We start from the raw sequence: 21760 nt of genomic DNA, 5'->3' as shown, positions 1-21760 counted from the left end.
CACTGAATTAATCCATTTTCTCTGCGTGCACAATATGTTGACCCATCAGCTAATTAAACGGACTGGTTTCACACACTAAGGAGGCACAAAAACACAAATTAACACTAATCAAGCGTAGGGTCCCGCTTGAATGCACCTGCTAGATTACTGAAGGTCCTAATTACTTATGTTGGATAGGCCCCAGTGTTCAAGTCGGTCAAAATCCTTCTGAATTTTGAGTCTGTCTTCCAAAGGGTTAGGTATTGCCCCCAGCTCGGTATCATCTGCAAATCTGATGAGTTCCCCTTCTATTCCCTCATCTAAAGCATTTATGAAGATGTTGAAGAGCGCTGGCCCTCAAACAGAGCCTTGAGATACCCCACGGCATGGTTCTCTCCATCTAGATGTCGTTCCATTGAGGACCATCTACTGAGTGTGACTGGCCAACCAAATGGGAGTCCATCTGGTGGTGACATTATCAGTCCCACATTTTTCTGCCTTATCAAAAAACAGGCTGTGGTCTGATTTGTTAGGCCTTACTGAAGAAAGTAAAGTAAATGCTTACTTTAAGACATGTGGGCTTCACTTCCGGAATGCCCCAGGGAGCAAGGGAATTTTGCGGAGATGAAGTCCACATGTCCTAAATGGTTTGGCTAGTTAGGATAGAGCCCCCGTTTCCTTCAACTTTCAGACGTCATTGTATATCCAACACTAGTTTCTTTTAAAGCACACCCTCCTCCAGATAAAGTTTTGGACATACAGAGATCAGCAGTTAACATAGGTAGCCCTCGACTTATGAGCAGAATTGAAACTTCCATCGCTAAGCAATGCAGTTCTTAAGTTGTACCTGCTTTTACAGCCTTTTTGACACAATTCTTAAGGGAACCCTGTGGTTGTTAAGCAAATCTGGCTTCCCCGTGGATTTTGCTTGTCTGAACCCAGAAGTCACACATGCTGATCCCAAGAGCCCAGAAAGCTGCAGTCAATGTAACTGCCAGTTGCCAAGGGCCTGATTTTGATCCTACGACCACGGGGATGTTCCCTAAAGAAATGGCCGTAAGTCATCAATACAGCTACTGAATGTGCAATGCATCACAAGCTACTATGAGCCCTTCCCAGCCCACTCCCTCCAGGCTGAGTCCCAACGCCCAGCCATATAAGGCCTGGCCGTTAGCCAAACTCTTGCAGCAGGAGCCCTGAAAGCATACGGATGCCTCCCCGTGGGAATCTGTGGAAGGCTCTTGCAATGACTTCATGGCCCTTAATTTTAGAGCACCGTCTAAAGACGCGCGGAGTCCCGCAGAGAAGGCTGAGCTCTCCTTCTTTGGGTGAGGGACGGCCACTGGGATTCGGCTGTTCCTCTGGTGGCCTCTTCTTCTTCTCCCTTGTGCTCCCGAGCTATTTTCTTCCTCCATTCACTGCTGTCATTTATTACTGCAGGCATTCCTAGGCCAGGAGGGTCTTCCTACCCACCCCTCTCCTACTGGGGTGGAGGGGGGGCGAGCCCCTGGCAGAGTATCAGTTGTCCTACTTTCTTTGCCAAGAGGCTCCTTGCTCTTGCGCCCAACGGAAGGGATGAGGTTCTGGCAGGATCACAGAAGGGCTGCTCTGGAATAGCTTTTCCACTCTCAGAACATTAAGTGGGTCCGTGTTTTCCTCCAGATTCGGAGGGGGGGGGAGAGAAATTATGCGGCAGCAGCAGCGGAAATCCAAAATCGAGAAGTGCACAATAAAGCACTCAAGAGTTTGGAGAGACACTTTGGTCTCCTTGGAACAGAGACTCAGGCCCGATCAGATGACGCAACAGGCAGCAGCTTTTTGCTGAGCCTTGAGCGGCTCTCCAGCTCTGCAGCCACCCATGTCCGTCGGCCAGAAGCTTCTGCCACCTTCCTTCCTTGGGAAGCCCCCCCTCCCCCCCCCGGGGTGGCCCTGGCCCTGCCGCCCTCCTGAGACAATTGTGACAAGATTACTTCAGTCAAGGCAACAACACGCCTCCTTGGATTTAATGGAGGCTCCCAACGGGGCAGCCTGGGACCTAAGAGGGGGAGCTGCCTTCAGCTCCAGGCTTTGTGTATTGCACGTGAAAAGGGGGCAGGGCTGTGATAGTGTAGTTGCAGCCACCATCTTGCCTTTTTTTGACCCTCCCAGTGGATTTTAGACAAATTGCACATTAAGACATTAAAAAACACAAGCAGAGCTTCATTTTCCATCTTGGCCCCACTGACCATCCTCTGTAGACACCTCTGCAGCCTCCCCCTGGGTTCCTCCTTCGGGACAGTCATGGGAGGCCAGTTGGCCTCAGGACCATCTCACTCACCCGTGGCCCTCGGAGGCCTTTTGGGGGCCCTGGCTGGGGAGGAGAGGTGGGCCCACAGCTTGCAGGCTTTTTCTGTTTTGCAAGAAAATAGCCCAGGTGTTTTGGCACCCATCGCTCATTCCATTCCTGTGGAAATAAACCTCTGAAGCTCTGATCTAGGACCTCTGAAGAAGTTGGACATCCAGAACCACAAAAGGACTTGCTGGCAAAGTCGAAGCTTCGAAAGTAAAACCAAAACATTGCAGGACCGACCTCAAATCCTTCTTTCCGGCTTTAAACTTTGCATGTGGCTCCCCCTGCTGGAGCCCCTTGGTGGTGGTAGTTGAGGCCCCAGTTCCTTTCCAGGAGGTGGTTCCTGTTCACGCCCCCCCCCCCCAAAGGTCTGGGAGTAAAGGGGGGAGGGAGGCCGTCTACTACTTAGCCGCCACCAGCAGAGCAGGAGGAGGCCAAGAAAGAAGCGGGAGAAGCGCTTCCGGCTTTTCCTTCCAAGGTTGAAGAGCAGCTGGGGGAGACAAGGGCAGAGCAGAAGGCCTGCTCCGGGCAGCCCCCGCCTTTTCTTCGCTCCCCAGGACACAGGGACTCAGGCGGCACCCGTGGAGCAGCTTAGGGGCTTTTTTCCCTTTCCTTTAGGCCCAGGTAAACGAGCCTGGTTTCTACTTTCCTCTGGGATTCCAGTCTTGATTTGCGGCTGGAAATCTTTCCTTTCTGTATTAATATTATAGGAGTTAGAGGCGGTATAGGTGACGCCTCCTCCTCCTCCTCTTGCCTCTCCCAACAACAACCCTGCAAGGTAGACTAGAGAGAGTAACTGCCTAGCGTCCCCTCGGGAGCTTCCACGGGTGAGGGGAGGATCTGGTCTTGGATCCCAGATCGGGTCCCCCCCAGCTTCACAGCGTTGTGAACCAGCCCTTCAAAACTTCCGCTGGAAACCACAGCGGTGGCCTAAATTAGCATCTACCTTTCAGAATTTCTTTCTCCAGCCTTTGCAGAGATCGCCCATGCAGACAGGTAGAAAAATGAAACACGTGTGTTTTCTTGACACGGAGAGTAGTTCCATCCAGCCGAAAGGCACCGTGATCCATTTTCAGAAGGTTGGAGATGATTGTCATTATTTTTCAGGCGCCGTACTTCTCCTTTAGGCTGTGAAGGCTCCAAAGAACCCTGGTTCTACTTAGGCTAGAGAGGAAGGAAACACAGGAGCGAGTTTCAGATTTTCAGCAGGTAGTAACTCCAGAAAGGCTCCACCTTGGCTGGGTGCCCCGCTGAGGACTGGCATGGCCTGTTGGCTGTCACCCCAGGGAGACTGGTTTCAGTGCTGGCCCTCCTGCCTGGACCGGAGCCCAGCCTCCGGACCTGAGTGGTGCCCTTGTTCATTCAGAAGGAAATGCGGCTGGGCAACCAGGCCAAGGTTTTCAAAGGGAGTCGATCAATGGCTCTCTCAAGCCAGAGTGAGATGTGGCTTCAGCTTCCTTCCCGGGTTTCCAGGGCGTCGTGTGCTCCGTCTGTCTGGGGTTTCCTGAACCTCTTGACCCCTCGCTGCACACACTGGCTCAGTTGTGGGGACTTGTCCACCTACTCTGAGCTTTTGGCTGCCCCAAATTGTATTTGGCCAGGGTGGCATTTTTGCAGGAATTATAAATGAGTTCATGTCTGCAAGAGGCACTTTGAAGACATAATGTGTCTTTTCAGCAGCAACTGTTATTAGCCTTGCAAAAGAGACTTCTCTTCCAGTTTAGGTTCCATGTTAATTGAAGTTCTTTGACAGCTCATAATACTTAGCATGTACTTCAGGTTGGTAAAGTACCTTCTGCTTGATTTAGGCAATGCTGACAACAGACAACAGGGTAGGTCAACCTGTTGCAGCTTCCAGCCTGAGGCTAAGGAAGGGGGGGAACTTGCAGGAAAGTTTCAAAACAGAGGCCCTTCCAGATTGCGCTTGCTTTACAAGCTCCGTCCCTTCCAGAGAGCTGTCCCTTAAAGTGCCAAATTGTTTGGCGAGCAGGATTTACTCCTAAGCAAATGGTACACAACAGCAATCCATTGTGTAGCTCTTTATTTATTACCCATGCTCTGACTCAATGGAGTCAGACCTCGATATCTGAAGACAATTACTTAGGCAATAATCAACCAGCTATCGCAATCTGAAACTCCGTTGCTCCATCTGAGGCCAAGAGGGAAATAAAACCTTGGTGGAAAAGAGGAAATTCGCCTATAAAGGGAGGCACCAAAAAGTCCAGCTAAGCTCTTGCACAACTAAGAGAGGGAGCTTTTGTTGGTGTGGTTTGACTCATGATTACATCTCATGACATAATCATGAAACAATTGTGATGTAATCATATGATTACGTTGTGATACAATCAGGATTAATCCATGATTATATCACAACGCAAAAAAGACACTCAAATCTTAGAGTGCAGAGAAGAACAAGGATTACTGGGGGGGGCGGGCTAAAGCCTACGAAGAACAGTTGCAGGAACGGGAAAAGTCTAGTTTAATGAAAAGAAGGGCTAAGGGGTGACGAGAGAGCAGCCCCCCACACACACACCCTCCCCCCCCAAGGTCAACGTGCCCTAATCAGAATAACAGAAGGACAAAGAGCTGGAAGGGGCCTTGGAGGTCTTCTAGTCCAGCCCCCTCCCCCTCAAGCAGGCCACTCTAGACCAGACAAAAGGCGGCTTATCTCTTCGGTGGAGAGGAAGCCCTCCCAGGGCTCCGCTGGTCTCGGGAGCTGCTTCTGTTCCCGGGCGAGAGCCAAGCAGGCTCGGCCCCGTCGAGCCTTCCGGGCCCGGAGCCCAGCCTCCCCTGGCCCCGCCGCCGGGGGCGGGACGGGGCGGGCGGGCAGCCGGGGGCGGGGCGAGGGCGGCCGGCCTCTCGTGCTCCGCAGCGCCGGCTCGGTCCGCGGCGGCGTCTCGGCGCGCTCCCCGTCCGGCATGGCGGAGGCTCAGCAGCTGCGGGTGCAGGAGGCCATCGACGGCATGGTGCAGGGCCTGGAGCGGGAGCACATCCGCAAGATGCAGGTCGGTCGGTCGGCCGGGCGAGGGGCGGGCGCGGCTCTTCGGGGGGAGCGGGCCGCCGGCCGAGCCACGCGGCCTCCCCTCCGGCGCTGGAGCCGGGGCTTCCCTCCCACCCGCCCTGGGTCCGTCCTCGCGGGCTGACCGGGGCGCCGCTCCCCTCCCCGCAGGGCCTGATGTTCCGCTGCAGCGCCACGTGCTGCGAGAACCCGCGGGCCTCCATGCAGCAGGTGCACCAGTGCATCGAGCGCTGCCACGCGCCGCTGGCCCAGGCGCAGGCCCTGGTCACGCAGGAGCTGGAGCGCTTCCAGGTGAGCAGGCCGCCCCGCGACGGGCCCCGGCCCAGGCCGCGGCTCTCCGCGCTCAGAGGGAGGGCGCCCTGGAATCCCCCCCCCCCGTTTCTCCCCTGAAACACGAAAGACGCGCCCGCAGAGCTGGGGGGCGGGGTTGCAGCTGCCTTCGCAGACATACAAACAGGCCAGGGCGTCGGTTGGGCTCCCGGCTGCCCTCTTGATTGGCTCTGCCTGCTCTGGGCCTCCCTGCCTGAGAAGCAGCCATTGGGGGTGGGGGTGGGGGGTGGCAGCATCATTTGCATCATTGCCCCACACCCCAAAGGTCCCCCTGTCCTTTTAGGGATCCGGGATCAGTTGGTCTTCCTGTTGACCCAGGAGACTCTGTGCTGCCCTGTCCCCACCTCTCTGGTTCCCCCCCCACAGAGCCGCCTCTCTCGCTGCACCATGCATTGCAACGACAAAGCCAAGGACGCCTTGGACTCCGGGAGCAAAGAGTCGCAGGTGAAGCTGCAGCTGGAGAACTGTGTGATGAAGTGTGTGGACGACCACGTGCATCTCATCCCCAGCATGACCAAGAAGATGAAAGAGAGCTTGGCTGGCATCGCTCAGTAGCCCCACCCCTCTGCACAAACCCAGGTCCGGCCAGGAAGGGTGCCATGAACTTGGTGAAACTAGGAAACAAACGTGGGAATACGTCGGGCGCTTTCTTCCGGGTAGGATGGCCGAGGATGCACCCAGCCTGGTGAAAGGAAGGCTGCCGGTTGCCAGAATGGGAAACGGGGGTGGGCTGCGTTTTCTCTGGATATGTTCCCAAGCCCAGGGGATTTCCCTGCCTTGTTTTGACCAGCGCTCCCGACCCTTGTGGTGCTAATGGGGAAGGAGAGGCGAGAAGGTGCTTCCTTAGCAGCCCTAAAGTTTGTCCGCTTGTTGTCTTAGCAGGGCAGATTCACTCAGGCCCGTTCAAGTCCATACCTCTGGTGCCCTACAATAAAGACACAAAATGGCTGCTCCTACAATCCTGCTCAAGGAGGCGGTTGGTTCTGTGCCATGTGATGTAACTGAGTGACAGAAAATACAATATTAAACCTTTTGAATTCTCCAAAGCTGCTGGGAGCTTCTATTTGTGCTTTCATCCACATCAAGCAGGGTTTTTTTTTTCTTTGACCAGGTAGCAGATATGGATGTGTGTGCCTTAATACGTCCTGAGTAGGGAAAATGCGTGTGTGTGTGTGTGTGTCCTGGTCTGGCCAGAACTATGCAGAAGTTTCATCACTGGCAGCTGGCATGTTTTGCTACCCACTCATGACAATGGATTCAAACAGGAAAGGAGCCATCAGAACCTGGAAAGCTAAAGTTTGCTGAGTGAGTCAGAAATGAAGATTTTAAGGGGTTTTTAAAAATGCGACATCAAAATATAAACTTCGTTACCAAAATATGAAGTCTTTTTAGCCACTCCCCAAACAAATGTTTATTAAATTCTTAAAATCTTATGCGGTTTCACATTATTTGCATTTGGCCTATGTTCTGAGTTCATTTCAGTATGGAGAATTTCTGTATTTAGCAGAGTAACCTTATTGGCTACTTTCAAGACATTGTTTTATTAGGGTTTCTTGGAAAAGTGAGCTGGAAAGAATGGTTCCTTCTCTTCATTTCTGGCTGTGGGGGCAGAATAAATAGGAGTAGTGCATATATAAGAAGAAAGGAAATCCTGGTGAGTGATTGACAAACGTGATTATTTCACTTTTTAATGGAGCGAATTGTCATGGTGCTTAAGGCTTTGTGCCCTAGAATAATTCCATAGATTGTGAAGAGTGGAAATAGAGCTGCAATACCAGCATGGGGAGTGGCCTTTTCTGGTTGATTTCTCTCCCCAAAGTCCATTTGCTAACAGTAGAGGGATGGCCATGGCACACTCTCTGAAGGGCTCCAGCATTCCATAACTTTGTCTGTTACTACTTTGCATTTAGCTGTTTTGCTCTCGGCTGTAGAGTCGAATGGTGGCTCAGCTGTAGCTGAATGGAAAAGAAACTTGGCTGGATTTGGGAGAGATACTGAATTTCCTTCCGAGAGGCTTCAAAAAACCAGGGAATGCTGATGACTCCAGTAAACTTGTAGTGATCCATATTTCAGAAAGATAAAAATATACCTAAATGCTTCACACTGTCTCAAAAGGTAAATGTTCTGTTTGTGCAGAACATGTTTATTTGATGCACATCTATTTCTCTGCTCCAGTTAATCTGAATTGATCTGTGGAAATTCAAGAGAATTCCCCGAGTAAAGCATTGCATTGCTTATAGCAGTCTTAGAAGTACTGTGCAGATTTCCTACAGTTGAACAGTTGTGCACTGCTCCAGTCCACAGTGGATCCACAGGATCCATTATCCACAGAATCTTTTGATATTGGGGTTGCTGCTTGGGGAACTTGTGGCTTGTGAGTAATTAGATTACTTTAATAGTTTAAAATAGAAAACTAAAATAGAAAATATTGTTTATGAGTTGGAAAAGTATTGATCAGCAGTCCGCTTAAGATCCCAATAGATTGATTCCAAGAAACAGTGGCCATCGCTGGTTTTTTCCATCTCTGGATATAAATTATTTTCTAAAGATGTGATTAAATACATTTTAAATGATTAAACTATTGTCTGAATTTTCTGTGGGCTGCATTCTGAATTATTTCAGCAATTTCTAGATTACTATAAAATGAATTCAGTCTTGTTGGGAAACCACATAGTACCTCAAGACTGGTGACTTCCAAATGATACCCTTGCAGCTGTTTCCAGGGCAGAAGTGGCTTGCCCTGAATATTTTTCAACTAGGGATCTGTAGCAGTCTGACCTTTTCTGGGGATCAGCCAGGATTGACTTTATGTTCCACCTGTTTTAGTTCACAAGCTAGCGCAAAAGAAACTTCTTCATAGATTATTGAATAGGTCTGAGATACATTTTTTGTTAAAGCACTAATTACTTAACTATGGTACTGGAGGTACGGGGCTAACCTAAAGGGCTGAATGCCTGTTAGGCTAATCACAAGAGGCTGAGTACAGCAAATAATTGAATGTATATAGCATAATCTGATTGGGTGGGTGCGTATCATGCAAAATTAAAATGTGAAATAATGAAAAAAATACATCATTATAAAAAGACGGGTGTAGAGAGAGCAGAGTGAAAAGGAGAGGGAAGTACCATCAATTCAACAGCCACTTTTGTCCAGCATGCAACTCCCCCACCCGGTCCCAAGTGTTTCAGTGCATTTTTGGCCTCTTTTTAGGTGTGTGATTGCATTGACAGTTTTGGATTTGTGGAAGGGGTGATTGAATGTGTGTTCTTTCCTACTAATGGGAGACCAGACTCGTTTTGCTCTCCCATTCAGCGCTTCCTGAATTCTCTGGTGGAGATCAGATGATTGTTTCTCCCGAAAGAACGGATTCCTCCACATGCCATTGCTGGTCATCTCTGGCCCTTTCAAGAGGAGGGAAAATGCAGCCCGGCAGGAAGGCGCTGCTTTGAGAAAGTCTCCAGGAGACCTGCCTGCCACTGCTCACCTTTCCCGCAAAGGAGGCCAACAGACTTCCGGAGGGAAAAGCACCAGGTGAGCTTTGAACCAGGGCTCTCCAACCTGGGCTGCTTTATGTCTTGCAGATTTCAACTCCCAGAATTCCCCAGCCAGTTTTGCTGGGAGTTGAAGTCCTGGGAATTCTGGGAGTTGAAGTCCCCCAGGCATAAAGCGGCGTTGGAGAGCCCGGCACATCGCCTGACCCAGGTCCAGAATGCCAAGAGGCGTGGGGCAACCGCTCCTGCTTGCCTCCTTGGGGGCAGCTGCCCTTCCACCCCGCCGGAGCCCAGCAAAGACACAGGGTAACCGAGGGAGACGAATCCGGGCGAGCGGAGGGAGCGGCAGCGGCAGCCTTCCTGCGCTCCAGGCGGGAAGAGAAACGGCAGAAGCGCGGGAGACGCCAGCGCCATAGCACAACTTTAAAAAGAAGGCGGGACGCTTGCTGATTGGTCACTAGGACCGGATGGCCCCGCCCCTCGCGAGAACTTGGGCGGGCTCCGCGTTCGTCGGCTTGGCCGTCCTTTGTGGTTGCGCCTGCGCCCGAGCCGCCTGGTGATTGGGCAGATAGGTGCGCGCCGTGGTGACGTTTCAACGCAGCAGAGGCGACCGGCAGACGCTTCGCGAGGCGGTCGGCTTGGAAGAGGCAGGATGAGCAAAGCGCACCCGCCGGAGCTGAAGAAGTGAGTGCGCGCCGCGGGGCAGCGTCGGGCGCTCCGCTCGGAGGCACCGCGGGGCGGAGGCGCGGCGGCCAGAGAAGTCAGCGGAGGGCCTAGCGGGCGGCGGGAGCTTGTCCTATGGCCCGTCATGCACTGCGCGGCGTGTGGTCATAGAGCCACTGGCAGAGGTGCCTTCCCCGTCTCACGTGCGCCGGTCCTTCTGGGCCTGGGGACGTTCCGGATGGCCCACACCAAAGCCCCCCGCCCCCCCCATTCCCCTCGGCCTGGGCGGGGCGGGAAATGGGCAGCTCCCCCCCCTCCTGCAGGAGCCGATCTTTGCCGGGGTGGGTGTGGGGGGGCTTTCTTTGGCAGCCTTTTTAGAAGCCTGGCCGTCAAGAGACGCTCCTTCCCCCGGCGGATGTCTTCCTCGGGACAACCGAGTTGGAAGGGGCCGCGGAGGTCTTCTAGTCCAGCCCCCTGCTCAAGCAGGAGACCGCACGTGGCCGTCCAGGCTCTCCTTGAGCGCCTGCAGCGATGCCCCCCCACCCCAACCTCTGGGGGCAAAGCGGTCCCGCTGCTTAACGTTTGTCAGCGTGAAGAAGCTTCTCTCTCCCTTCTAGGTTGCTCCTCGGTTAGTTTCCGTCGGTGGCTTCTGTCCTGCCTTCAGGGGCCTTGGAGGTTGTAGGTTCACCTTCGTGGCTGCTCTCGGCTCTCTTTCTAGAGACTCAACATCTTTTGGGTGTCCTAACCCGAATTGGCCTCAGGGTTCCAGGTGTGGACTCACTAAGTGCCATATAAAGCGATAGGACCCCTTCATGGGAACTTGTAAATCTTTTTACAATTAGTTTGGACTAGTTTTTCCTTTTATGTAAAAGCTGATGCATAGAATGAATTAAGCCATTCCAATTTCTCCCTGCTATCCTCCATTGCTTCCATGTCATCCTCTCCCGTTAGTGGACCAGTCATTTCCTTGACTTCTTTCTTGTTTTTTACATGTTGAAAGGGGTCTTTTTTGTTACTTTTGACATTTGTTGCAAGTCTTAGTTCATCCTGAGGCTTTCAGATTCAGGCTATTTGCTATTATTCTGCCTTAGGTTACGTGTCCCTCTTTCCATTTTCTATACTTGTCCTTGAGCCATCCACCTTTCATATATGATTGATTATATGCCATCAAGTAGTTTTTGAATGCTGATGAAATATATTTTTTCATGACTTGGCAGCCTACAAACTTTATTAAACCAAATATAAATTCTACAAAAAAGAACAATCTAATATAAGAATGAGGGAAAAACAATATAAAACAATTTTCAAAATCTCAAAGAAGTGGTGAATTAATGAGATGGCTGTATTGCCTACAAAAACTCTCTGCTACTAGTAGTAATCCTAATTGTTGTTCTTAACTGCAGAATGTTTTTGATATAATTTTTTGTCATTTTTTATTATTCACTGGCCAGTGACATCCTGTACAAATACGATTGATAGATAAGAGTATGATTAAGTTCAACATAAAGTATATAAATCTCCCAGCCAAGGTAACCCCTCAAAACAAGCCGTCCCATTGGGAGAACTCTTCTTTGGGGCCTTGAGTCTAAAAGAAGCTGTACCTTTGTTCCTGCTCTTGGAAAGGAACCGTCTTTCCTGAGAACAACATCCCGGTGTGTCTGTGCATTGACTGTTCTTGCACCATCCTACGCTCAAAGCTTTGGAGTTTCCCATTCCTCAGTCAGGAAATGGGCAAGACATACAAAGCCAGGTTATGAAGACAAATGACAGAAGCTTTGTAAGATTGCTGAAGACAGTGTTTCATAAAGGGTGGCCCCAAGTTATCTTTTTAAACACTGAATCTGCATATTTCTTATATTGAGAATTTTTCTTTATTATGAACTTGACTTGCATGAGGCTTATTTCCTCTGTTTTGAATTTTCAGGTTTATGGACAAGAAGCTATCATGTAAGTGAACTGATTGTTTTAGAGATTCTGTTTTGCAAGGGAAAAAACTATACAATTTATTTCTTGTCTGGTTATCTTGTGTAAATAGTTTTCCTGAGATGTGCTCACTTTCCCTTATTTTCTCTATCTGTTGCATCTCAGTATTTGTCCAAATGTTGGTCTTTTATGCCCTAAATATTTCATTAATTTTGTATTAATTTACATAATTCATTAATGGTTTAGTTTCCCTCTATCTGTTTCCCTGTATTTTTCCAATTCCTGTCACCATTATACAAAAATGCAGAGAAGAGCAACAAAGATGATGAAGGGTCTGGAGGCCAAGTTGTAGGGTGAACAGTTGAGGGAGCTCGGTATGTCTAGTGGGATGGAACCCATAAATGGAATACACAACTAGGAGGATATAAATTGTTGAAAAGAAACACGCCCAACTCAAAAAGAGGGGGAGGAGTTGCATTTTATGCAAAGAATTACTACACTTCTACAGAAATATACAATATTCTTATTGACTGTGTTAATGCTGCTGAAGAAATCTTACAACCAACAGCAGGAAAAAGTCCACGAGTATTTGCAGTCTCAGTGAATGTGGTTTGTCTTGTGAGTTATTGTTGAACCTCTGCATGAAATAGCAAATGACATTCAGCTACTGGTGTTTCACTCTGCCTTTAGCTTGTTCTAAGTATACATGTAACTCTTAATAGTGAAGGAGATGGTGAAATAATTGATCGTGTCTCCTGGGACTTATTTGCTCACCGAAGACAACTTTGGTTTAAAAGAACTGTGATTTAACAAAAACTGTTGAAGCCTTATGTGCAAATTTCTCACACTTTAGTTGTAGTGGGAAAATGGCCATAGCAAGCAATATTGAGGATAACTTAACTTGCTGTCTGTTCTTTACAGTAAAACTAAACGGAGGTCGGCATGTTCAAGGGATATTAAGAGGTTTTGATCCATTCATGAATTTGGTGATAGATGAGTGTGTGGAAATGGCACCTGGTGGACAACAGAACAACATAGGGATGGTGGTAAGCAAAAATAAGAATTAAGTTATAAGAATTGTTGAAGCTGTTTTGCCGGGGAAAGGAATGTTAGGCTGTTGCATTCTGTCATGGCACAGTACAACGGCACACTCTTTCATGTTCAAGAATTATATAAATAGAGTTGCAATATAAATCAACTTGTGTTGATTCTAGCAGTAAGGAAGCAATTAGCATTTGTATTTTGTGATTTAGGTAAAAACTCAAATTCTCGTCCAGGCACTTTTGACACTTAAGAACCTTAAGAACCTTTGCCAAGACTCTTAGATTGGGATCACCAGAAGCACTCGACAGATGCTATCCTAGTGGGGCAAAAATGCTCCCATGAAAGACTAAGCAATCTGTCATGGATCTTTCTGGATTACAGCTGTAGAACAGTTAGCCACCTTGAAGCTAGTTTAATTTTTTTTCTTCAAATTCATTCTTAGCTATGCTAATTATAATTATCTATTCTGATCTCTAGGTAATACGAGGAAACAGCATTATTATGCTGGAAGCCCTGGAACGAGTATAAAAAATGAAGGACTGGCTGTTACTGCAGTGTGGGCAATTTTTATTGTTAGTTCTACAGGAACATTCCATGTTTACATTTTTTAATAAATTCTGAAAAGTTGGTATGACTTGTTTCACAACTTTGAAAAATTGGGGAATGTATGAAATTGGAAAAAAATAAAATCCAGGTACAGGAATGGAGATAGGATAATATTAGTGTTCCACATATTTCGCTTAATAAAGTGAACAAAACAATTCCAAACAATTCCGAACTTATGCTGGCAATAGTGATAAGCCAGTGTTCTGAGCATTTAAGATCCCGCTTTATGATTTTAGAAGTCCTCAACTTATGACCAATTGTTAAACAATCATTTTGAAAATACCGCTTGGACGGGCAGTTCCAGCTGTCATGTTTTGCTCCATGATCTGGGTGTCAGCAACTTGGTCACACAACAGTTGCCAAGCACCCTGCAACCATGGGCCACTTGTCTTCTCTGCCAGCTTCCTGAGAAAATTGGGGGAAGCTGGCTGGGAAAGGTGCAGACAGCCAGGAAACGGAGGCTCTCTCCTGGCAGGCAGTTCCTTGGGCGTGAAAGGGCATTCGGGTTCAGTCCCTTCCCAAAGGTCTGGGCTCTCTTTCTGCAGAGGAACTCCTGTGAAGAAGGCTGAGGTCACCCGAAGGCCTGGGGTCTGCAGGCGACCCAAACCCTTCTGCCCTGTGCACAAGAGACAAGATGAAATGTCTGGCAGGCTGTAGAAACAGCTCAGCTCTTTGTCTCTGTGACTCTGTTTCCTTCAATGCATTTTTTTTTTGGGGGGGAGAGCTACCTGCCCTTCTTTTGACAGGCAGCTCTTCCTCTGTCTGCTTAGCAACCTGTATAATCACTTCATGATTGCAGCCAATTAGAGCCAGGATTGCGGTCATTGAGCAAAGCAATCGTGTGGGTGTCTTGTTTAATGACCACTTTGCTCAACAACTGAGAATCTGGTCCTGCCAATTGTAGCCGTAGTTCAACGTGAACCTCCCATAATGTAACCCTCTTTGGTTGTATTGGTGTGACATCTTTGTAGAATTCTCAAATGCAGATCCTTAGCCAGGCATTAGTGAAAAAGCACAACAGCACCACTACAATGTGCTTCCCCCACGTTTAATAAAGTTAGAAAGTATACCCAATCTGTTGCCTGCAATTTGCTGCTACCCACTTCTCTGCCTAACAGTCACGAGTGGATGGCCATAGAACCACACACCTGGCAGTAGAGGTATGTTGTTTCGTGCTGCTTTTAGGTAAAAAAAGCCGCTTGCTACTACAATTTTCCTGAGTGCCTGAATAAGCATCAAAAGGCACAAAGGGATAATTTTGACTTCTCTCCATTTTATACCTCATTTTCTCCTCAACCTATATTTTTTTAATATGAAGTTTGGTCTAGTGGTGAAGGCACCAGGCCAGAAACCAGGGGACCGAATTCCTGACCTGTCTTAGGCATGAAAGCCAGCTGGAGGACTTTGGGCCGGACCCTCTGCCCACAGCAAGGCAACAAGCCAGCATCAATTCTTGCCACAACCGAATGGCTCAACTCTCGTTTGATCTGCTACTTATGCGTGGAGTTTGTCAAAAGCAATCCTGGATGTCCAATTTCCTTCACCTTCAAGAAAAAGGAGGGGCTTATTTAGAACTGATAACTTAGTTTTAATGTGCAGCTGAATTCTCTTACAGATCCTCATTTGCATAACTACATTAAAAGCTTATATAATACAAATTTTAAAGGGCATCACTTCAGTCATTTGCACAGCTCAATTCAGAGATTCAAATTAGGCATATTCATTTTCTTGTGTGTCATTCCCCAAACTAATGGCTTCCAGAATTATAAAAAATACCTTCCAATCAAAACTAACGAATTGTTGGGTGTCACTGTCTGTGAAACTAAGTACATGAAGTCTCTTGACAACTTTATCCAGTGGTTTTAAGAAACGCTGCTATATACAATACCTGAGTTGTCAGCCCGAAGGCTTTATTCAAAGTTTTTCTTGTTCCCCAAAGAATTACTTACAAGAAGTAATGTGATTTGCAAAAGAAATCCAGAAGGTACAGTAGTTTTTAAAAGGTGGTTACCAAGAATTCCCTTTAAGCCTGTTTTCTTGGGAGTACCAAAGTAGGATGAACAGTGATGGTTGCCAACTTTTGGAAGCTTGAAACGTTTTCCAAACCTTTCTTACCTCACTAAAAATATTTTGGCCCTTGTAGGAATGTTCTGAGCTTAAAACTGCCCTAGTTATTGCCAAGCGAAGACATTTGAAGCTTCTTAACATTTTAGGCTGCAAATGGAGCATTTCAAAATCCAGGCATTTTGCGCACTCATACCCAGCACCCAAGATACGCTGCAAGCTTCCCCTGTCCTCCGATGCCGCCCCCCAATCCTTGTCATGCCAAGTCAGAGCTCGGTCTTGAGCCTCTCATGCAAGTCCTCTTGATCGATCCTGTCCATCTTATTGTACCAATGGTGGTGAGCCAAGAGGGCCGCGTTTTTGGCAGAGATTGCGCTCATCTCCATGGCGCTGGCTGCCCATTCTATGGCATTGACGTAATACATGTGGTCGTGGAGAACGAAAGGTGGGCACTTCTGGGGAGGGGCATAGTGGGGGTAGGCCAGCCACTTCTGCACTTCCACCAAGTCATAGGATGAGAAAAGCAGCTTCAATTGCTCATCGGTCAGCAGCCGGTGGGAGAACACTTTCCAGACCGGAGGGCCCAGGTGGCTGCCCTTCACCGGAGAAACCACCCCAAGGCTGCTGACAAACAGGTGAGGATCCTCCATCGTGAGAATGGCCTTCAGGCTGAACTGGGAAGGGTCCCGATAGCCGAAAAAAGAAGCGTTGATGTGCCCGTGGACAAATGTGGCCACCGTCTGGTGGTAGGGAGGGGAGAACTCGGGGATCGGGGGGTCGAAGTTGCGGAAGGTTATGTTGGCGATCTTGCGCTGCAAGGGAGTGGCGATGAGGAGGATGTCGTAGACCCCCGATGTCTCTCCGGACGTGGAGTTGTAGGTAACCTCATACTGCTTTGTCAGGCCACCTTCGAAGCAACCAAAATAAATTAAAGCAGCATTTTCACTGGCTGAGACAGAGATTTGGGAGGTGTTTTCCCAATGCAAAAAGGGGCAGGGTAGGCATTTCTGTGCTGGCTGCACGATTCTCCAGCCAAACGCAGACACCCCTCGGGATAACTTTCTCCATGTCGCGACCACCGCCAGTAGAATTGGTCCCAGGGCTCATTTCGCCCTGAAGCAGTGACCCAATCGGATAACCCGCCTGCCAAGTTTCCTCATCTCCAAAATGGCAGGTGCTGACAGCCAAAGAGCGGGGTTGCTCTTCGGCTCCCTGGTCTCTGATGAAAATTCTTCCCAACCATCCCGGGTGGTTGGAAAGGAAGGACTGGACCCCCCCACTGCCCCATACGTTGTGTTTGGGGGATGGCAGCACACCCCCCAGGCTTCTCTGTCTCCCTCTTCCCACAGCTCCCTCTTCCAATCTGGGGCTGCTGCTCCTGAGTTTTAGCTCTGGGAAGGAGCTTTCCACGACCGCCGTTTTCACTCTGCTGATGGCCCACCCCCCTCAGGCGGGATTTCAAATAATCTAATTTTAAAAAATGGGGAGCTCGCCTGGAGCAAAGCCCCCACGTCCAGGGCCATCTCTTTCCCCAGCAATGGCACAGCACTCGCCATCCTGAGTCTGTAGGCACCCATCAGCGCCAGCTCTTGTGGCCAAAGACAAGGGACTGGGGAAGTGGTGGACCCAAACTTGTGGAAGGCGACGGATTGCTCACTTCTTTTTTCAACCTTCCATGACTTTCACGTTTGATAAACTTGTATTTTGCAAATGTGAAATAAATAACTAAATATGAGGCAGCCACACCTGCACGGCCCTTGGGCCTTGTTTTTGCTTCTATGGAGATAACGGGACCAGAAACCAGCTGGGCTTTGGAAGCATACAGAAGGCCCGAACACACCAATTTATTGCCACCTTCTACCGACCAAAGTCCTCCACTTGCTCCGGCCAAAGATACAGCTCCTAGAAACAAACAAAGCCCAGAGAAAAAGTGGTCAGACACACCTAAACAAGACGGTAGCTGAGGCTGAAGTGATTCAGTGACAGGGTCAGAAATAAAACTAAGCCAAGAATTTAAAAACTGCATTATGGCTTTAAAAAATACGTGAACCCAGCCACCGGGCTCTTGTGTTTAAGGCTTACTCTTATGAATGAATCAAACTGCTATGGCTTACTGAGTAATGCGCAAAACCAGCCACCCTATAAAATGCAAGAAGGGAAGTAACTGTGATGCTCCACCTTCAACTGTCATTTGTTACCTTTCAGAGGGGGGTGGAAAAATCCTGTCTTTTTTTGTGGGGGGGGGGATTTGTTTCCCCCATTCATGTGTTTTTGCACAGGGACATCTAGAAACAAAGTCCCCTCTTAAACGGTATGCCTGAGGGTCTTGGTACATTTTTCTTCCAATCCCGTCTGATTCTCAGGGACTGGTCCCCGTGGTTTTCTGGGCCAGTTTTTTCAGAAGCGGAGCAAGTGGTGGAAGAAGCACAAGTGGTGCGACACTACATTTGCTACTTAGGAGCGAACAAGCCGCTTACCTACGAAGCCATTGATGCTGGCACTTTGCCCATAGTTGACTCTCATGATAGGGGTGACCATCTCGTTGATGAATGCCTGAGAAAACCTGGCCTTTTGCAGGGACTCATCGATGGTCTGGTTCAACATGTGAAGGAAGGCCGTCCCTCCGAGGGCATGGAGAAGAGTCTCAGGGCTGCTGAAGGCGTAGTCGTGCGACTGGTACCGATAGATCCTGGACCGAAAAAGCGGGGGTTAGGAGCGGGAGGGGGCGAACAGACCAGGAACCCAGAGCTGCCATGTATCATCCTTTGATAGTATCAGCTAACGTCTCCAAGCTGGTGCAGGAAGTTCTGCTTTCGTCTTCCACCATCCCCCAGATGATGAAGACCGTAGAAATCCACCAGATTGGGGCTGTTGTTTTGAAGAGAGTCCTGGTTCTGCCAAACCTCTTCCATTTGAGAATTATGGAGGCCCCTCAGGAGCCTTCAGTGCAGCAGAAGTTTTATGGTAGCCTTCCCCAGATCTGTGCCTTGCAATTAGCCCGTCTCTGAGCTCTGCAGGCAGTTCCTTTGGCCTCCTGGCCTGTGCGCTGCTGCAGTACACGCTGTTAGCTGTGAGGCATTCTAGAGAGAGGGAGGGTCTGCCTTTCCAAATCAGGTCCAATCAATTCATCACAGGGGGACTCCAAGGTGTAGGAACACGTCAGCCGCCACGATCAAGAGAAACGGGAGGCACCACGCTTAAAATTTCACATGTTGTTGCAAAGGATTTGAATACTTACGCCAATGTAATGTTTCAGTTTTTTTCTTTTTAATAAATTTGCAGACATTTCTAAAATTCTGTTTTCATTTTGTCATTATGGAGTACTGAGTGTAGATTAATGAGAAAAAATGATTTTCAGCAACTGCAGAATCAGGTTGCAGCCTAATAAAGTGGACAAAAGGGAAGGGGGCCCAAATACTTTCTGAATGCCCCGTGGCTCGTTAATCCTGCTGAGGGCGCACGATAGTTTTCTCTCGCTCGCTAAGGAAATCCCTAGATGGAACTTCTTCTTATTACTTGCTTTAATGCAGTATTTTTCAACCACAGCAACTTTTAAGTGCTTGGGCTCCAACTCTTAGCCTGCTGATGGGGAATTCTGGATGTCGAAATCTTACAGTTGCTAAGGTTGAGAAACAGTGGTTTAGGAAGCGGTGACTGGCATTTAACTAGTATGGCCGGTTGCCAGTCAAACTGGTTTTTTTTCTGTAGGCCATCGCCAGTTTCATCTGCTGTTGGTCTTCCACTTAACCGCAGAGGTGGTTTTGTACCCACCTCTTTCATGGACCATTCAGGGTGTTCGTTATGAAGGGGGCGGCCAGCCTCCTCTCTGGGCTGTTCTTTGACTCCCACTCTAGCCTGTAGCCTTGGCCACCCATCCAGGCATGGACCAGCCTGGACTGGACTTACTTTTCAGATCTAGAGAAATTCACGAAGCTTTGATTGATTGGTTTACACCAAGCCATCCTGTGGGCCTCTACACAATTACGATACGATAAAAGCAACACGGAAATTTTAGAGCCAAGCTATTTCCTGGTCTTCTTCTTTCCATGGCAGAATGAAGCCTTGCTTCCAAAAATAGAAGGGCCCAGGGAAAAGCAAGAGGCATTTCATTTGAATACAGTGAGCATTGCGTCAATTAAACCAGGCGATATGGTCCTCCTGATAAGATTCTGGGGGAGGGAGCCCCGGAAGACCTTTGGTGCGGGGAGGTTGAAATACCCGCCCCTCCCCCCACCCCCCCCCGCAGTCCTTTGTGCTGCTCCTCACCTCATAAACTTTTCCAGGACTTCCTCCACCCACATGTAGATCCGCAGGGGGTTCAGTCCGTAGCGCCAGAACAGCTTCAGAAGAGTCCAGACATACCAGCTGCTCTCCTCAAAGACAAATTCCTCCCCATTGTAAATGCCCATGAGCCCGTCTTGACCCTGAGGAACAGAGAGCCCTGCGGATTTAAAGGCAGGGGCGGCAACTTGAGAGGAGGGAGAGCCACCCAATGCCCCAAACTTCCCTGCAGTCACCGGCCCTCAAGAACGACACACACTGGCCAAGAGAGAGCCAAGGTGCCTCCTTGGGTATTACTGGGACAAATACAAATTATACATCATTTCACATGGAATGAAATTAAGGAAGACGTACGTATTAGGGTGGGAGAAATTAAAATTCTCAAAAGTGGAAGGAAAATTCTGTGACTAAAAATTATTGTTTTGCCTAAACTGTTTTTGTTTCAGATAAAATCTGTTTTGACAATTGAAGTACTATGCAAGCAATGGCAAAAAAAAAATCTATCTAAATTTGCATGGAAAGGAAAAAAAGCTTGTCAAATAAAAATGTTACAAGATGCAAAGGGAAGAGGACTGGGGTTGCTGGATTTGAAATATATTTTGCAGCTTGTGGTTGGGTTTGGACGGAAGGATGCCTGTGGCTGAGAAGTCAGAGTTTTAGAAGGACATCCCCCAGTCCGAATGCCAGGGACGTTTCGGGTCGGATAGGGGACTTTGGGATGGACGGTCAAGGCCGCTTGAGGAGCTGTTTGTTCCCCATGAAGAGCGGGGAAGAGAAGCCGCCAGCGCTGCTTGGCAGAAAGCAAAGGCGCAGCCAGAGAGAAACGGCTCACATAGCAGCAGGGAGAGGAGGACGGCCAACCGAGGGAGCAGCTCGGGCGGTTGTCGGGGCTTTTCCCCCTTCCCCGGAGAGGGAGCCCCCAACAGGCCCCCGGCGAGAGGGGCGCGGGGCCGGCGCCGGGCCTCACCCAGTTCCTTGACGAAGTGCTTCATGTGCAGGTTCAGCGGGTGCAGGACGGCGCCGCCCGCCTCGAAGTCCCGGCCTTCCAGCTGGACGGTGGCCAGGCGGCCGCCCACCGCGCCCCGCTCGAAGACGTCGATCCGCGCCTCTCGGCCGAACTTCTGGCGCAGGAAATAGGCCGCCGAGGAGCCCCCGATGCCGGCCCCGATCACCCCTGCAAGAGACAGCCGCGTCCGCTAAGAGGCCGCCCGGGAGGCCGCCCCCGCCTGGAGCCCCGGGAAGCGGCGGCCCTCGGTCCGGGCAGAACTCCCGGCAGGCCCGGCCGCCGCCCTCCCCCCCCCCAACAACGGGCCGAGAGAGGCGGCCGCCCCGAGCCCCCCGCCCAGGCAAGGGAGGAGTCCCCGGCGAGCGAGGCCTTCGGCCGCCCTGGACACCCCCCTCCCGGGGCCCCCGCGAGCACGGCTACCGATGCGGGAGGGCGGGCGGCGCAGCTCCGGCGCCCCCGAGGAGGCGCCCCGGCAGCCCAGAAGCAGCAGCGGCAGCAGCAGCAGAGCAGAGCCCGCTCAGCCATGGCCGAAGGAGACGGCGAGGGGGCCCCGCCCCTCTGGACCGGAAGAGTTCCGCCCCGCCCCCCGACTTCCGCCCTGGCTCCCCTTTTCCTGGCTGGCGGCCGACTGAGAAGGCGGGACTTTTTCCGCCCATAAGCGCCGGCTGTCTGTCAAACATTCACTGGGTTGGAAAGAATACAAGACGGATTATCTAAAAAACAGTTTGCTACGTAGAACGGGGCCTCGGCCCTTGGCCCCTTGAAGCCCGGCGGACTTCAACTCCCAGAATTCCCCCGCCAGCTTTGCTGGGTGGAAGGGAGCTTTGCTGGCTGGGGAATTCTGGGAGTTGAAGTCCGCCGGGCTTAAAAGGGCCAAGGATCGGAGGCCCCTGAGCTACAATATTCATTGTACAATAAAATGACGAGTTTGTTCAGAACGTTATTTTATTTACACTTTTTGTACGCCAGCCACTCAAGGAACTCTAGAGGATTTTAAACATTAGAGGAGTAAGAAATGAGGTTTT

At 49.7% G+C, this 21760-nt stretch overlaps 3 protein-coding genes across 7 annotated transcripts; 2 read left to right on the top strand and 1 right to left on the bottom strand.

The window, feature by feature from the left end:
• The first annotated feature begins 5143 nt into the window (after nt 1-5143).
• Nucleotides 5144-6703, top strand: TIMCC (TIM double twin CX3C motif chaperone). Of its 5 annotated transcripts, none has more exons than XR_003375418.2 (4): nt 5144-5313; nt 5478-5618; nt 6024-6313; nt 6540-6703. XR_003375418.2 is itself a non-coding variant. In XM_087938591.1 (4 exons), exons 1-4 carry the CDS (start codon nt 5227-5229, stop codon nt 6651-6653), a joined length of 489 nt encoding a protein of 162 aa, XP_087794717.1. In that variant the 5' UTR covers nt 5144-5226; the 3' UTR covers nt 6654-6703. The 5 variants fall into 5 exon arrangements, 3 of the variants coding, with proteins under 3 accessions (XP_087794717.1, XP_087794716.1, XP_087794718.1); XR_003375417.2 differs by having other exon boundaries at nt 6537-6703; XM_087938591.1 differs by having other exon boundaries at nt 6167-6313.
• A 2977-nt stretch (nt 6704-9680) lies between these two features.
• On the top strand, nt 9681-13405 carry SNRPG (small nuclear ribonucleoprotein polypeptide G). The gene is made up of 4 exons (XM_026715127.2): nt 9681-9832; nt 11736-11758; nt 12656-12780; nt 13256-13405. The coding sequence occupies exons 1-4, from the start codon at nt 9801-9803 to the stop codon at nt 13304-13306; spliced, it is 231 nt and encodes a 76-aa protein (XP_026570912.1). The 5' UTR covers nt 9681-9800; the 3' UTR covers nt 13307-13405.
• A 1868-nt stretch (nt 13406-15273) lies between these two features.
• PCYOX1 (prenylcysteine oxidase 1) lies at nt 15274-21298 on the bottom strand. The gene is made up of 6 exons (XM_026715119.2): nt 21156-21298; nt 20697-20903; nt 19715-19889; nt 17926-18137; nt 17195-17350; nt 15274-16355 (listed from the first exon to the last, which is right to left on the bottom strand). Exons 2-6 carry the CDS (start codon nt 20719-20721, stop codon nt 15715-15717), a joined length of 1209 nt encoding a protein of 402 aa, XP_026570904.2. The 5' UTR covers nt 20722-20903; nt 21156-21298; the 3' UTR covers nt 15274-15714.
• Nucleotides 21299-21760: the final 462 nt, after the last annotated feature.

The sequence above is a fragment of the Pseudonaja textilis genome, chromosome 9, assembly GCF_049901715.1.
Source record: "Pseudonaja textilis isolate UNSWEBS1 chromosome 9, rPseTex1.2, whole genome shotgun sequence".
NCBI lineage: Eukaryota > Metazoa > Chordata > Lepidosauria > Squamata > Elapidae > Pseudonaja > Pseudonaja textilis.
Note: the sequence above shows the minus strand (reverse complement) of the source record. Positions and strands in the feature narration are given on the sequence as shown.

Coding starts and splice junctions, on each gene's coding strand:
- SNRPG (XM_026715127.2), top strand. CDS start 9,801: ATGAGCAAAGCGCACCCGCCGGAGCTGAAGAA. Junction 11,759..12,655: donor TATGGACAAGAAGCTATCAT/GTAAGTGAACTG, acceptor TGTTCTTTACAG/TAAAACTAAACGGAGGTCGG. Junction 12,781..13,255: donor AGAACAACATAGGGATGGTG/GTAAGCAAAAAT, acceptor TCTGATCTCTAG/GTAATACGAGGAAACAGCAT.
- TIMCC (XM_087938590.1), top strand. CDS start 5,227: ATGGCGGAGGCTCAGCAGCTGCGGGTGCAGGAGGCCATCGACGGCATG. Junction 5,619..6,166: donor AGGAGCTGGAGCGCTTCCAG/GTGAGCAGGCCG, acceptor TCTCATCCCCAG/CATGACCAAGAAGATGAAAG. Junction 6,314..6,536: donor CGTCGGGCGCTTTCTTCCGG/GTAGGATGGCCG, acceptor TTGTTGTCTTAG/CAGGGCAGATTCACTCAGGC.
- PCYOX1 (XM_026715119.2), bottom strand. CDS start 20,721: ATGAAGCACTTCGTCAAGGAACTGG. Junction 19,890..20,696: donor GCACTTCGTCAAGGAACTGG/GTGAGGCCCGGC, acceptor TTAAATCCGCAG/GGCTCTCTGTTCCTCAGGGT. Junction 16,356..17,194: donor AAGGCCCAAGGGCCGTGCAG/GTGTGGCTGCCT, acceptor GTTGCTTCGAAG/GTGGCCTGACAAAGCAGTAT.